Source organism: Corvus brachyrhynchos, unplaced genomic scaffold, assembly GCF_000691975.1.
Source record: "Corvus brachyrhynchos isolate BGI_N302 unplaced genomic scaffold, ASM69197v1 scaffold152, whole genome shotgun sequence".
Taxonomy (NCBI): domain Eukaryota; kingdom Metazoa; phylum Chordata; class Aves; order Passeriformes; family Corvidae; genus Corvus; species Corvus brachyrhynchos.
In genome coordinates this window covers 5,449,344-5,463,926 of record NW_008237447.1, presented here as the reverse complement: position 1 = coordinate 5,463,926, position 14,583 = coordinate 5,449,344, and the positions used below count along the sequence as shown (strand labels likewise).

Here is a 14,583-nt window from a genome sequence, read left to right as displayed (position 1 = left end):
TGTCTTTATTAGCAGTCCAAAAATTTGTAATTTTGCAGTTATTGATGTCAAAATGAAAAAAAAAAAAAAAGTTTAAATTATTAACATCTTTAGCTGTATGTCAGATGAATAGGGGTTTTTTTGTTTGTTTGGGTTTTTTTGACAATCTGGTAACTGGTGACTTTAAAACACTTTAAAGACTTAGATGAAAACACAGAACTCAACATATGCATCTAAACATAACAGGGCATTAGTTAATGCCATGTTTTCTTAGATCAGTGCACTTTAAAATCAGCTATCAAGTTTTTCACCTTTTAAATATGCAGAGCAACTGGCAAGGAAAAAAAAAAAAATCACATCTTTCCCAGATAATGTTCAATCCCTGATTAAATAAAGATGTGCCAAGGCAGACATACTTTATGCCTCAGGAGACAGCCATAGTGGAATTGTGAGTGTATTTTATATGTGAATTAGGGGTAAGATGTAATGACATGAGATGAAAGGCTCAGCCGTGATTTTAATAAAGGGGGGAGACAGTGCTTCCCTGTGGACCCCATATGCAAAAGAGTGAGACTCAACAAGAATATATGAAACGATTCAGCAAAAAAACTACAACAAATGTTTCAAAGTTATGAGACTACCATTAAAATTCATCACATTTTACTGAAGCTGAGCATTCCAGATCTGAGGGTAAGCTCTAACACATTTCTGATAGCTTTAATTTCATATGACAGACTATGTCATCAGTAAGGCTGGAACAATTTCAATTCATTCTAGGTAAGATGGAATTGGAGAATTTGAAATCATAACATTTCATTTTTTAGAGGTTCCTAATAACATGATCTAAAAATAAATAAATTTAATTTGTTATTTTAAAAGCATGTTTTTTATTGAAATAAAATATCACAATTTAGTAGTACTATGATGGCATATTTCAGCTGCTTTTAGCAATCCTCAGGAAAACTGTTACCTATTGCTGTATTGATTTTTTTTTTTTTTTTTTATGGCTACATCAGAATTCTAAAGAACCATTATTTCTTTTTCCCCTATTAAATTAAGGAAAAAGTTTGAGATTTTTCACAGTTCTCTCTCTTTCTGTACACTGAAAAAAAAAATTAAAAGAGACGTGCCTGTGTAAGGAATAGACATGAAAAGAGCAAAATGAATGGGATGAACTACTTAAAGGAAAAAAAAAAATCCTTCTTTATTTGATCTTTTGTGATAATCACACTCCTGGCACCCTGCCAGCAAGGCTCAGCATGCTGATGTCTGGCCAAGTACAGTAATCTCTTGGTTCAAGTCTGAGGTCTGTGATGAAAATAACAAAGCAGGGACAAAAATCAAAATGCCACCTGTGATTTTATTCTGAAACTAATTTTATGGAAAAAGTAATACAATGAAAACAGTCTTTTTAGTATAGAATACAAAACTATGACTAAATTGAAACCAATGCAAGTGGATGGAGGTAGCTATCATGCAAATACATTTGGATCTGCAGGCAGTCCTTTTAAAGTGAGCAGTAGATGTCTTTGTGACAGGTAAATTGCTTTGAGATTATGTTTGAAGTCTGAGGTCAAACTTTTAAAATGATAATTTTAACTTACATCTTCCTTTATTCTGGAGTCTTTCTGCATTTGAAACCAACAAAACCAGGGGAAAAAAATAACAGTTCAGTTCCTTATTTTATTTTCTGTGAACCACCACTAGATAGAGGCGAACAAATCCTTGAGGAAATCTTTTTCCTTTCTCTTTTCATTCAGTAGTCTATTTGAGCTAGCTGCCCAGAGACATAGGGAAAAGAATTGTATAGCCACAAAATTCTCATGCACAATGTATTCAACCTAGAAATTCAGCCAACAAAGTCTTCTAAATTATTATTCAGATTCAAAGCAGAAAAAGCAACCAGTAAAAACCAGCATGTCACTTTTTTTCTATACAGTTGTTGAGTTTTCCTGAAAGGTTGTACATCATTAGCAGCACTGATCAAAGTTTGTTTGGATTTTTGTTTACAAATATTGAAACTTATTCAGAATTACTTGGAAGGTGCTTTTACAGATTTATTCTTAAAGAAAGCCCAATACAACAAAACACATTTGGTTTCATGTTACTAGAACAAAAATCCACTGTTTGCTGAAGTGATACAGATTCTCTATTTAACCACCACCACCTTTATGAAGAGTATGTTGCCATTTTTATACACACTACTCCTCTCTGCACTAGCAAGAATTGCCATACACAAGCACCAAAACAATGCCTGATCTCTAGGGCCTCCCTGAAACACCGCATCTCAGCACTTCCCAGTTGCTATTTTACTCCTTCATCAGGAAGGTTCTCTATAGATTTCCAATTCTCTTTGATATAGAAGTCTGTTTCTGCACTCTATATCTTCCCCCCACCAACAGTGCTAATCAAAGGAATGCTTTAATAGCCACCTTAACCTTCTCATATTTTTACACCACTCCTTTTCCACGTTCTCCTTTACAGTCAAAAAAACCCCAACCCTTACAGCACAGACAATACAATTAAATTATAAAATTCTGTGTGTTACACATGCAGATACACTCACAACTTTCTTAACTCCACACATACGCACGTGTTTTAACACCCAGAGAGAACGTCAGGTATATTCATGCACACACTCACATGGAGAGCATAAAACCACGAACATTTATTTTGAAGGAAAAGGTACCTACCTGGAATGAGCTGACCCAGTAACTGATGGCATCTGGAAAGGCTGAATACAGCTACCACAGCCAGAAGAGGATAATGTTTCCATTTCATGATGTGTCCCTCCTTGCATTACACCAGCTCGGCAGTGCTAACGTAAATGTCACCTGCAATACACAATGGAAATAAGAGCAGAAGAATTAATGATAAATTGAGGTACTTCCAAACAGTTTTGTCTATGAAGAATGTTGGTTTCAATACAGCTTTAGCTATTAAAATAATGTTAAATTACCTAACAGTTAGGCAGTTGAAAACCACAACCAGAATATTAACTATGCTTGCAGAGCAGACAACCCAAACCCAGATGTTTTAAAGGGAGACATGAGGATCCCCATAGTGCACACATGTATTTTAAAATGCCGCATGTTGTTAAGTTATTAAAGAAATTGCTCACTTCAGCAAGATAATTAAGTGCATGTTTAATCCATCACAGTACAAGGAAATACTTGAACTCTTGCATAAGTTGAAAACACTGTTAAGGATTTCAGCTATTCAACTTACTATGAAAGCAGGGTTAAAACTTTACTTTAGTCCTCTTTTGAAATTATGTTTTGCTAAATGAGGATTAGGGATAATTTTACCCAATAATAACTTGAACAATTAAGACAACCTTCTGGTGAGTTTCAATGTTCTTAAGGGTAGAAAATTTTCATCTGACTGAGAAGAAAATGGAATCTTATGAAGGAAGACAACATTTTGAATTAAAAAAAAATCAAAATACTTGTAACAAAACATATGGCTTTCAGACTCATTTTTCTGACCAGCACACCTGTAGATTAAAAAGCATTCACAGCTCTACTGTCTAGCTATACCAACTTAATAGTCATCTCTGCTCATCCTACTAATTTTTTTATTCTTCACCTATGTTAGTGTTTAGTATAGAACTGTCCAGAAATCACAGAATTGTTATGGTTGGAAGGGACCTCTGGAGATCATCCAGTCCCACTCCCCTGCCAAAGAGGGTCACCTGGAGCAGGTTACAGAGGAATGCATCCATGTGGGTTTGGAATGTCCCCAGAGAGGGAGACCCCACGGCCTCCAGGCCTCTCCTCTAAAGCTTTCTAAAATAAAATACATTTTTCTGATTATTTCAGTAGCTTTCTAAGAACAATAAGATGTTTTCTAGATAATTAAATAAACACAATTTGAAATCTGATTTACTGTTTTGCTTTGGGGGAGGTTTTTTGAGTGTTTTGGTTTATTAAAGGGCCCTTCTATCAATACAAACCCAAATGCATGAGAATGTAGTATTCCATATGTTCCATAGTATGCAGGGTTCACATCAAGCTCCCCATGACAAAAAGAGACACTATTTTAAGTGTCTGACAAGTTATGAGGTGTGTTAAATTGCCTGACCCTAACCAACAACTAGAGACCACCAAACAACTGTAAATCTGATTTACATTGACACATCAAAATCTACTCCAGCAATAAATAACTGTTATACCTTGATAACTTTACAACTACACTTCTTATTTCCCTCTCCTGTCGCTAATGCATACTCAGGGATGACCAGTTTGGATTATGACTCCTATATTACCCAAATGCCAGCAGACATAATCATAATAGTGAAGAAAACTATAGTGACACCAGTCACTTGTTCAATCTGTTGGGACAGGGGAGTTTCATCTGTAAACCTAATACATATTTAATGACTACAGATTGAAGAGTTGTGTGATTACTGGGAGCATTCAGTGCCACCTGACACCTTTGGATGTTCAAAAATGCATAAATAAGTGTAATGTGAACAGATTCAATCTCTTACACAAGGCACATTTTAAATTTTCTTTTTTGTGTTGTACCTGTGCTTCTATTATCTTAGCAACTAGAAATAATAACACTCCATTTCCTATTACAGTTGCCTGTATCCTACAAAATATTTTACTTTTTTTTCTTATTTCAGCCACAGTGCACACAAAAACTCCAGGTTCCTTCCATTCCCATTCTTTTAATTTCCCTTATCACTTGTATGGCTGCTCTTCTGTTGCAAGCAGCTTGACAGCTCTTAATGGCAGAGTTAACAGCAATTAATGGCCAAGGTGTTACATGCTGCTCTAAATGCTATTCATGACTCCAAGACTGAAATAAGGATTTGCAAGCTCAGGCCCTTAGAAAATCCATTTCTTTCTCTGCTCAGTAATACAGGTTTACTCTGTAAAACTATTTACTACTTTGGTTTCAGACTCCCATGGTTTCTTCACCTTTACTTTCTGCTGCAAACACAAGACTGAATTGCTTCTAAGACAAAGCAGAAGAGGCAGCCCTTTGATCTTGCTTCATCAAACAAAAGCCAAGAAAACCACTTTCACTTCAAGATTTACTTTTTTCATTATATTGTGAGGTAAAGCAACACTGAGGTGAAGGCAGGAGGAGAGAGAAGAGGTGCTCCAGGTGCCTGAACAGATTCCTGTGCATGCCCTGGAGAGGGCTGTGCTGGAGAGCAGGTATACTTACTGCATCCCATGGAGGGGCCCCAGGTGAATGTTCCCTGGAGAAAGCTGCAGTCCATTCAGGAACAGGTTTGTCATGAAGGATTGCAGCCCACGGGAAGTAACTACTCTCGAGCAGAGGGAAAGTGTGAGGAGGAAGAAGGAGAGACATAGAGGAGCTCTTATGCACCAACCACAATCTCCTATCCCCCATCTCCCTGACCCGCTCCAGAAAGAGGTGGGGTAGCAGAGGTAGAGGACTGGGAGAGTTTTAATTTTTGTCTTTTTTTCTCACCATCCAACTCTATTTTAATCAGAAATAAATTTTGCTCTTTAGCCAAGGTCAGCTCACCCCAACTGTAAAATTGCGGGGGAGAGATGAATCCCAGGAACACACTTTAGGGCACTCACCTTCTCTGTGAAGGTATGTCGTGCATGAATCCAACACTTTCTCTTTCCATACCTCTCTCTTGCATTTACTTAACTGGTAGATTATGACATCTTTTTAATCTCTGTATATGACAGGGCTCCACAGGGATCTCTGACCATGAATGCTTGGCTGTTTAGTCAAAAGTTTTTCCACCCTCTTATTCTGCCTGTGAGCTTATGTTTGAAATATATTTCATTCTAACACCTGAAATTATCTGAATGTTACTAAAAATATTATTCTTACAGAAAATTTCAGTGAGGGTACCTTTCATGACACCAAATCATTTTGATATGAAAATAAAGGTTTTTAACCTACAGTTTAAAAACAATTCCTGTAGAAATTCCTTGAAAAGGATCCTGAATAGGAGGCTAATTCTCTTTATTTGGGCTACAGTGCATCTGAAAGAGTAGCCCTGATCACAGGAAAGAAAGTAGAAAGAGTTATCATCAGAATGGTTTGCAGATAGAAACTGAGTCCTGCAAAAGAGAAACAGGACTTTCTTTTCATCATCTACTGCCACAGTGCCACAATCCTTGCACTACACTAAAATGGAAGAAACACCTAGAAATATACTGCAGTCAAAGGGACTCAGATGCAATTCTCTGCAATTAGTCTTTCAGTGTCTGACCCACAAAACTAATACTGCAGAATAAGAACCGGCACTAATTAGGTGTTGCCAGTGACAGGCGAAAGATGCACTCATCACAGACACTTCAGTTGGCTTGAGACCTCACCTCACTCTGTATGAAATGGCCACAGACCTACACCAGAATGTGCAAGAAAAGATTCAGATCCAGTGCCTTGTCCAGAGTGCACAATGAAGATAAACACTGGCTTCTCTATGACATTGTAATCATTAAAGAATCAATGGCAAATTAAACTGCACAAGCCCAGAGGGGAAAGAAGTACTATAGCAAATGCAGAGAAAAGGTCTAATCAATTATTTTCTTCCACTTCCAAAGTCTAGTGCTATTTATCACTATGGCCAGTGCAGAAGCAAAGACACAGACAAGATCAAAACCAATGCTGGTTTTATTTTCATATCTTTGGAGTTTTTAAAAGAATTCGATAACTATTGATGCTTCTCTTATGTAACCAGCTTACTAAGACTAGATTTTCACAGTCTCTTGAGTAGAGAGAATAGACACAAAAGTCAGGTGATTAAGATTCTAACTTATAAAAATAACTTCCCTTTATAAAATCTGTGCACTTTGGTAAATATTATGCTAAAGAAGATTGTTTATCTACAGAAGGAGACAGAATTTTCATTTGCCATGTACCTGAACATTTAGGAGTAGACTGGCAAAATTTCACTGAACAATGAAAAAAAGTATTGAAAACCTTCCTTTTGAAGCAAGGTTAACTATTGTTGGAAGTGGAATTTTTTAAAGCTTGTCATGCATTGTTAGGCCTGCAGGTAAGGCATGGTCCTTCCCATACTTCCAATCCCCTTGCCATTAGTCAGACACATGGTTATCATCTCTGATAATCTCATCATCTCTGTTTAGACTGATACTACTCCTGAACTTACTCCTTCTGTGCATTACTATCAGTACAGTTATAGATCACTGAAATGAAGAACTTCCCTCTACTATTTTAAACATCCTATGTTAAACTAAATTTATTTAAAGTTCCAGGAGAATGAGAAAGAAACACTGCCATACAATGTCTCAACTGCGTCCATTTAGGACCAAAAATAACTAGGGTTTGATGAATTAGGGGAAAAAGTCTGGCTGGCTCATTTTCTGCTATAAAGTATATCTATTCTATCAAGATCAAAGCAACTCAAAAACATAAATCTATTTAAACCAGAGTAGTTACCAGTACAATATATCTATGGATCTGAACCATGATCCTTTCAGTCACAGTTTCAGCAGACATTCATGAAGCTCACCTCATTTAATCTTTTAGTACTCCCAAATATTTGCTTTTTAAGAATCAATTGTTAACAATTGGTTTTAACAATTATGACGCAAGATTTGCACTTTACTTTGAGCTGTGACTTGTCTTTTTTTTAATGCAGTGAGAAACCCAAGAGTAAAATATTTATTGTTATTAATGATAGTAATGTATTGAATGTGCTCAATTTACATTTCTAAGCTGGCAGATGACAAACTTATATGTAGAACAGTCTCAGCCAGACTGTAACTGACTTGATCTCTGTATGGTATATTTACTACCTAAGCAGTACCACAGGAATAGTTCACCTACTATGATTCAAATTAAAAGGAAGCTGTGTCCATGCTCATCCCCTTGTACTTAAGTTCAGTGTAAGGAGCCAAATATATGACAAAAGATACACTTTTTCTGCCACCAGTCTCAGTCTCACAAACAATTTCTCCACCAGAAATTCTGCTATCTCTAATGTTTCCTTCATGTCTGACCATACAAACTGAGGTTAATGTTGTTTAAAGGACAATTTGAACAAAGAAGCCTTCCTCAGGGAGGAGTACATCAGTGAGACAGGGAGCAGCAGAACAGGATTTCTGTGTAAGGAAGCAGTACATTTATAATGTAATATAAATGCGCGATGAAAGGTATGGAACATGAAGTGGACTCTTAAGGAGTGTAAATAGAATGAAAAAAAATTATCCCATTAATTGCATTATCTGTGTCTAGGTTTTAAAAATGACTCTTCAGGTGCATTAGAAGCAATTTCATCTGGTTTTTTTTTCAGAAATACACATATTTGTGTATTTGGTGTCTCATATGTGACACCAAAAAAAAAAAAAAAAAAATAGGCCAGGTAGGGCTCTTCCCTTAAAGGGGTTGATGCTTATCACTCAACAGAATCAGAATAGAACCAAACTTCCCAAGCAATCCATTCTAAGGGATTCCCCAAGACTCCAGATTCTCTGGTCGTGTGTCACGTTCTCCCCACCACCACTGCCATTCACACTGCAGCTGCCCTGTAGCAGCAAAGAGGAGTTGGTATCCATTCCCCATTGGCTGACACTAAGCAAAAATCAACTCAATGTAAAGACTGAATAAAATGGAAAAAATTGTTGCACGGGGGTTTTGCTGTAGTCTTCAGGAAAGAATTGAGAACACTTGAGAAAAGTGACAGTGCTCTGCAGGCTCCTGCCCCTGCCTGACCCCCAGAGTGCTGGTCTCTCTCAAGGACTCAAATTAGGTTACCAAGTGCTTCCTGCTCTCTGTCTTTGCTGCCTGCTCTGTCAGCAGCAATATAGTCAGTGTCTGAGCATGCAGGGAAAACAAAGCCCACCTGGAAGGTGGTCTGACAAGGTATATGAAGGGCAGCAAGAAGGACCCTTGCAAATACATAAACAGCAAAAGAAAGACCAGGGAGATGAGATGGGGGACCTGGAGACAAAGGACATGAAAAAGACTGAGGTACTTGGTGCCTTCTTTTATCTCAGTTTTTGTTGGAAAGACCAGCTTCCAGGAATCCCAGGACCCTAGAACTGGAAGAGAAGTCTGAACTAAGGAATATTTGCTCTCCATGGAGGTTGATCAGGTTAGGAAGCACTTAAACCAGCTGGACACACACACACTCCCACCAGTTCCTGGGACCTGACAGATGCACAGGAGAGACTCCTGAGAACTAAAAGAAGGCAAATGTTGCCACTGTCTTCAGGATGAAGGATTCAGGGAAGAGCAGGCCTGTTAGCCTCATCTCAAACCCTGAGAAGGTGAGGGATGAACCCATTCTGGAGACCATCTCCAGATGCTTGGAAGGATGAGAAGTGATCAGTAATCAATGAGGTTTTGTAAAGAGAAAATCATGTTTAACTAACCTGAAAGCCTGCTGTGATGAGTTGATTGGCTTGGTAGGTAAGGGGAGACAAGTGGGTATTGTTCATCTTGACTATAAGAAGGTCTTTGACACTTCCTTCCATAAGATCCTCATAAAGAAGCTAACGAGGTACAAGCTAGATCAGCAGACAGGATTGTTATCAGCATCACAAAGTCCAGCTGTACATCCAGTCCCTTGCAGTACATCCCAGGGGTTGCTAATGGGTCCAACAGTGTTTAACATCTCTACCAGTTACCCGGACAGTAAGTCTGAGTACACCCTCAGCAAGTCTGCAGGTGACACAGAACCGGGAGGAGTGGAAGATGGTTGTACCACTATCCAGAGGGACCTCTGCAGGTTGGAACTTCTCACGAAATTCAAAGGGTAATCACAAATCCTGCACATGGTGAGGAATAATCCAAGGCACCAGTATACCCTAGAGGGCAACTGGCTGGAAAGCAGCTCTGCCAAGAAGGACTCAGTGCTCCTCCTGGACAAAAAGTTGAGTAGCACTGTGTCTTGCAGAAAAGAAGGCCAAAGGTATCCTGGTCTACTCTGGGAAAGTGCGTACAGCGGGTAGGAGGAGGGGGTCCTTCTCCCTCTCCTAAGCAGAGGTGAGGCCACACCTGAAGTGTTGGGTCCAGCACTGGTCTCCCCAGCACAAGACTGACAGTGGAGCAAATTCAGCAGAGGGGCACAAAAATGTTTAAGAGTTAGTAACATCTGTCATTTGGGGAGAGGCTGGAACTTCTCAGTCAGGGAAGATCGGGGGAATCTGAGCCATGTGGAAAAATCCTTGCTGTGATGGAATGAAAAAGAATGAACCAAGCTCTTGTCAGTGGTGGCCATTGACAGGGCTAAAAGCAGAAATGGAAACACAGAAACACAAAGATTCCACTTAGATACAAGAAAAAAAACTTCTCTACTGCAAGGGTGAATGCACAGTGGAATAGGTAGCCCAGATAAACATGAAGACTCCATCCTGATATACAAAACCTGACAAGACACAGTCCAGAGCAACTAAATTATCACTTTCCTGCCTCATCTGTGATTATCCTGCTTCCATTCTTAGGAACCATTGAACCAAAATCAACAATCCATATTCTGTTTTGGGAAACAGGATGTTACAAAGTGTCCTGCACAGAATGAGGAAAGGCTAACCTCTCACTAAAAACTGGTCACAAAATGCTCAGGAGCTGTAGTGCAGGGTAACTAGAAAAGCAGTCAGCATCAAATGGTCCTGGAGTGGGGGCAGACTGAAGATAGCCTGCCAGGGAGGTCTTTTAGGGCTTAAAGGAAAAAAAAAAATTAAAAATAATATGAATTAAAAAAAAAATCACTTATCCTATGAAAAGTCCTCAATTCACCGTCAATAAATAGAAATTTGAGGAGGCTTGTGGCGACATTTTTAGGGGAATAACCTTATGATCCCACCGGGAAAGAGAACAAGCAGAGAGATGAATGCTTAAATATGCTATGCAGCATTGTAAGCTATGGCCTGTCATCACTGTGATAGTTGTGTTTAGGTTGATTATTCCCCTGGAATGCAAAAATCAATTCTAACTTGCAGACTATTATTTTGCACAGACCCTGGCTATTGCAGATTTTGTTCTCTATTTTATATTCAGTCACTCTCAGGGGAGCAATCAGAGGCCAAAAGGTAATTGGTAACAGTCACCAGTGAATTCACTGAACAAAACTTTCCTCAAATCCAGAAAGTGATTTCATTCTGCTAATTAGCCTTTTTTTTTTTTTTTTTTGTGGAAACTGCTGATATAGCTAAAAGCTGGGGGAAGAAATGGGAGAAGTGAAGATGTGTGTGTCATCACTCTCAATAAGCTATTCAAGAGAGGGACAGGGAAAGACATCAAGGTCTTAGCTAAGAGTTTTACAGTGGAAGATAGTCTGTGAGTGCACACAAGTGCCTGTGTGAGAGGAAAATGTGATGTAGCTTTAGAGATCTTTAATCTGATAAAATTTACTTGTGCTTCAAACTTAGAGGAAGGTGCCACTTCGGGCTGTTCGTCCCAATAGTGACCAGGAAGCCTCACATAATTCATGCTCAGACAACAGGGAACTTCTCTATAATTAAAATAAGCCTGCCAAAGGAGCAGAACTACCATCAAAAGGAGCTTCAGCTGACTTGCTCCATGCAGCTGTAAAACACAAGACTTTTGAAACAGCTGTTTGGGGTGTTTTTTAATGCGGTTTCATATTTTTCAAAATTTTATTGCCTGTAATCAGCCTGGGTCTCCCTTTCTGCATAATTGGGCACTGTCTATTAATATGGGTGAGCGAGCAAATGGGAAACAAACCCTGTAGTAACTAAAAGCACTACAGAAAGCCCTATGAGAAAGTGAATGGAATTCAGACCTGGATTTGGATGTGGTACCATATACAAAATTAAAGCAGGGAGGGCAAAGAAAAAGCCAACAAATCTTGGTTAGTAGCTGGTTAGTAACTGAGGCAAGGTATCTGCAAAGAAATTGCAGATAGTCATAAGAATAAAAATGATAACAAAAGGAATGAATTATCTGTAAGATTGCTATCTTTTAAATGCTTGGCCTTGTTATAGTGAGATTTTTCCTTTTCCGACTGTAATTCAACAACCAAGAAGTAAAACTTCAACATTATTCTGAACCTAAATTACAAGACTGCCAAGCATCACATACTAGTTTATACCTACTCAGAAGAAGGCAACATGTATGATATGAAATATTTTCCTCCTAATTTCTCAAGCCTAGAAGTTTCTCAGTTCAGAAGTCTACTTGTGAATGTCAGGAAGAAAGAAAGTGGTGCTCTACTCCTATTATATCAGTCAATTCCACCTTTCCATTCTACAAACTCCTTTTGCACATAAGTGGTACAAGAATTAAGTACCTCCAGTTCAAACTTCAACAGGTTCCTTCAAGGAGGTCTGAACTTCTTGAAAGAAATACTGTGTTTTGAAAATAATCTAATTGTATGAGAAGTTCAGTAACAGTGTAATGAGGCCTGTGTTGTCCAACAGAAAAATCTTAAAACCTGGCAAAATGTTTAAAAATTTTGTGCACAACCAAGGATTGATCTAAATAAAGCAAAAACTCTCATAACCTTATATTGTTGATGCACTATCTCCTTTTGTTCTTTAGCAAATTAAACAAAAGACTCGTGTCTCAGCTACCAAGACTTTCAAGACAGTGTTTGGGAACTGTGTTTTCTAGAACTATACACTCATCACTTTTTTAACAGGAAAAAATAAATTAGTAATGTCTTGATGTAATTAGTAGTTTCTTGATTTGTAAGAAATACTAACATTCTTCAAACACTATTAAGTGGCAGATATTTGAAGAAGTGGTTGTTGTCAAAAGTGTTTCCAAGTACAGCTGCGTTGGAAAAGAAACAACATTTGTTGGAGAGAAAATCCAGTATCTGAAAGGTTAAAAAAAAAAAGGCCCAAATCACTCCTTTAACTGCATTTTGACTCCTCTGCTATACCTGATGTAGAAAAGCAAGGGTTTTTCAAAGGCATTAAGCTTTAAACATTCACAGTATCTTTGAATGTCCTCAGCAGCACCAGAAAAGAGGGATTCAATTTTCAAAGATAATTGTGTCAGATAACTGTCTCATCCCTTTTCAGAAACAATCTGATAAATACCTAATTACCAGCCAAGTGATTTCAGAGCCACACAGCTGGGCCTGAGAAAAGGCTACAGGGAATGACAAGGTCCCCTAAAGCCATCAAGAGCAAGAGACATTTGGTTTGTGAATTACTTCATTTATTCAGCTGATAAAATGCATAGAAAATCCCCAGAGACAACAAAATATTCATAAAATGTTGAAATAATAAATAGAACCAATATTTAACCAGAGAAGCAAAATATTTTCAAATAACACAGAATTGCATACTACAGAACAATTACATTCCAAAATCCACAATGGTAATTATTCAAGTCCTTAAAAACACCCATTTTTTTTTCCAGAAAGCATTTGTGCACTACTCAGACTAACCTTGTCCTTTCTTGATATTTTTGTATAATAGGAAAATTGCTTTACAGTTAATTTATATTGCAATTTTGTTGCAAACTTGAAAAGTGTTCTGATCTTAAACAATTATAGTCCTAGCTGTGAAAAAAGAAAGAATTTCTAAATTTTCACCAATGTTAAAGAACTCTCTCATTCTTCTTAAAAACTGCTAATACAGCAACTCTTTCTGAAAATACCAAGTTGCTTCACTTTTAAGTTACCTTCACCAATTAAAAAACCCCACAGGTATACCATGTAGCACCTCAGATTCCAGTGAATCTTTTTAAAATCTGCGTTGGAAAACCCAATCCTATAATCTTGCTGAATTCCTTGTACTTGTATAAATGTTGGCCCCTATTACATATCCTAAATGTTAATGGATTGGAGAACATGAAATATCAAAGTAATGATATGGAGTTCAGAATCACAGATGGGAAGGAGAAGATTACTGATAACGCTTCTACAATATTAAGTTGACCAAGTTATATATTCCTCAGGCTTTATGTGAAAATTCCTGGGGTGGTGATCTCAAAAGTATCTATTTCTGACCTAACTCTGCTCCCAGACAGGAGCAAACTGATTGGAATTCTGAAAATGCAACGAAACAAGGATGGATCTATGCAATTCTATGAATCTCACTCATATAATTTAAAAATGAGGACACAAAAAAATCTTGCATTTACATACCAGAGATGCGAGTCAATGGCTAATGTGAGGGATCAGGGCTGCCCAGGAAAGTGCTGGAGTCACCATCCCTGGAGGTATTTAAAAGACATGTTGATGTGGCACTTTGAGACACGGTTTAGTGGTGACCTTGGCAGTGCTGATTTAACAGATTGAGTTGGACTCAATCTTAGGGGTCTTTTACAGTCTAAACAATTCTACAGTTCTTTGACAAAGATTTAAACTAAGCTCGTTTGCCTTTGCTACATCACAGTAGTGATCACACAATCAACAGTGTGACAGTTTTCAAACCTGCTCTTTTAGATTCTCAGCTAGTAAGTTCCAGCATTTCTGCACGTGTCATTATTCACCTTGCACATAAACATGAAATAAAGCTGTCTGGGAAGAGCTGACACTCCGTTAGCATTTAAGTTCCAGCAGTCAGACGTGCATATTCAGTGGGGCCTGCAGCAAAAGTCCCAGGGTCTTGCTTGTTTCAAAATTAAGACTTGACCTCAGGTCACAGCTTTGGCATAACCACTGTTCTGAAACTGTTTAAATTATGGAAGTAAAATTCTTGGATAAATTCTCTC

At 38.0% G+C, this 14,583-nt stretch overlaps 1 protein-coding gene across 1 annotated transcript in view; it reads right to left on the bottom strand.

The window, feature by feature from the left end:
- ROBO1 (roundabout guidance receptor 1) overlaps positions 1 to 14,583 on the bottom strand; it is a 704,028-nt gene that overhangs the window by 611,734 nt on the left and 77,711 nt on the right. The window contains exon 2 of the mRNA XM_008631567.2: positions 2,673 to 2,813. Within this exon, the coding sequence (XP_008629789.1) occupies positions 2,673 to 2,760 (88 nt within the window). The 5' untranslated portion in view covers positions 2,761 to 2,813. The remainder of the gene's footprint in view (positions 1 to 2,672; positions 2,814 to 14,583) is intronic.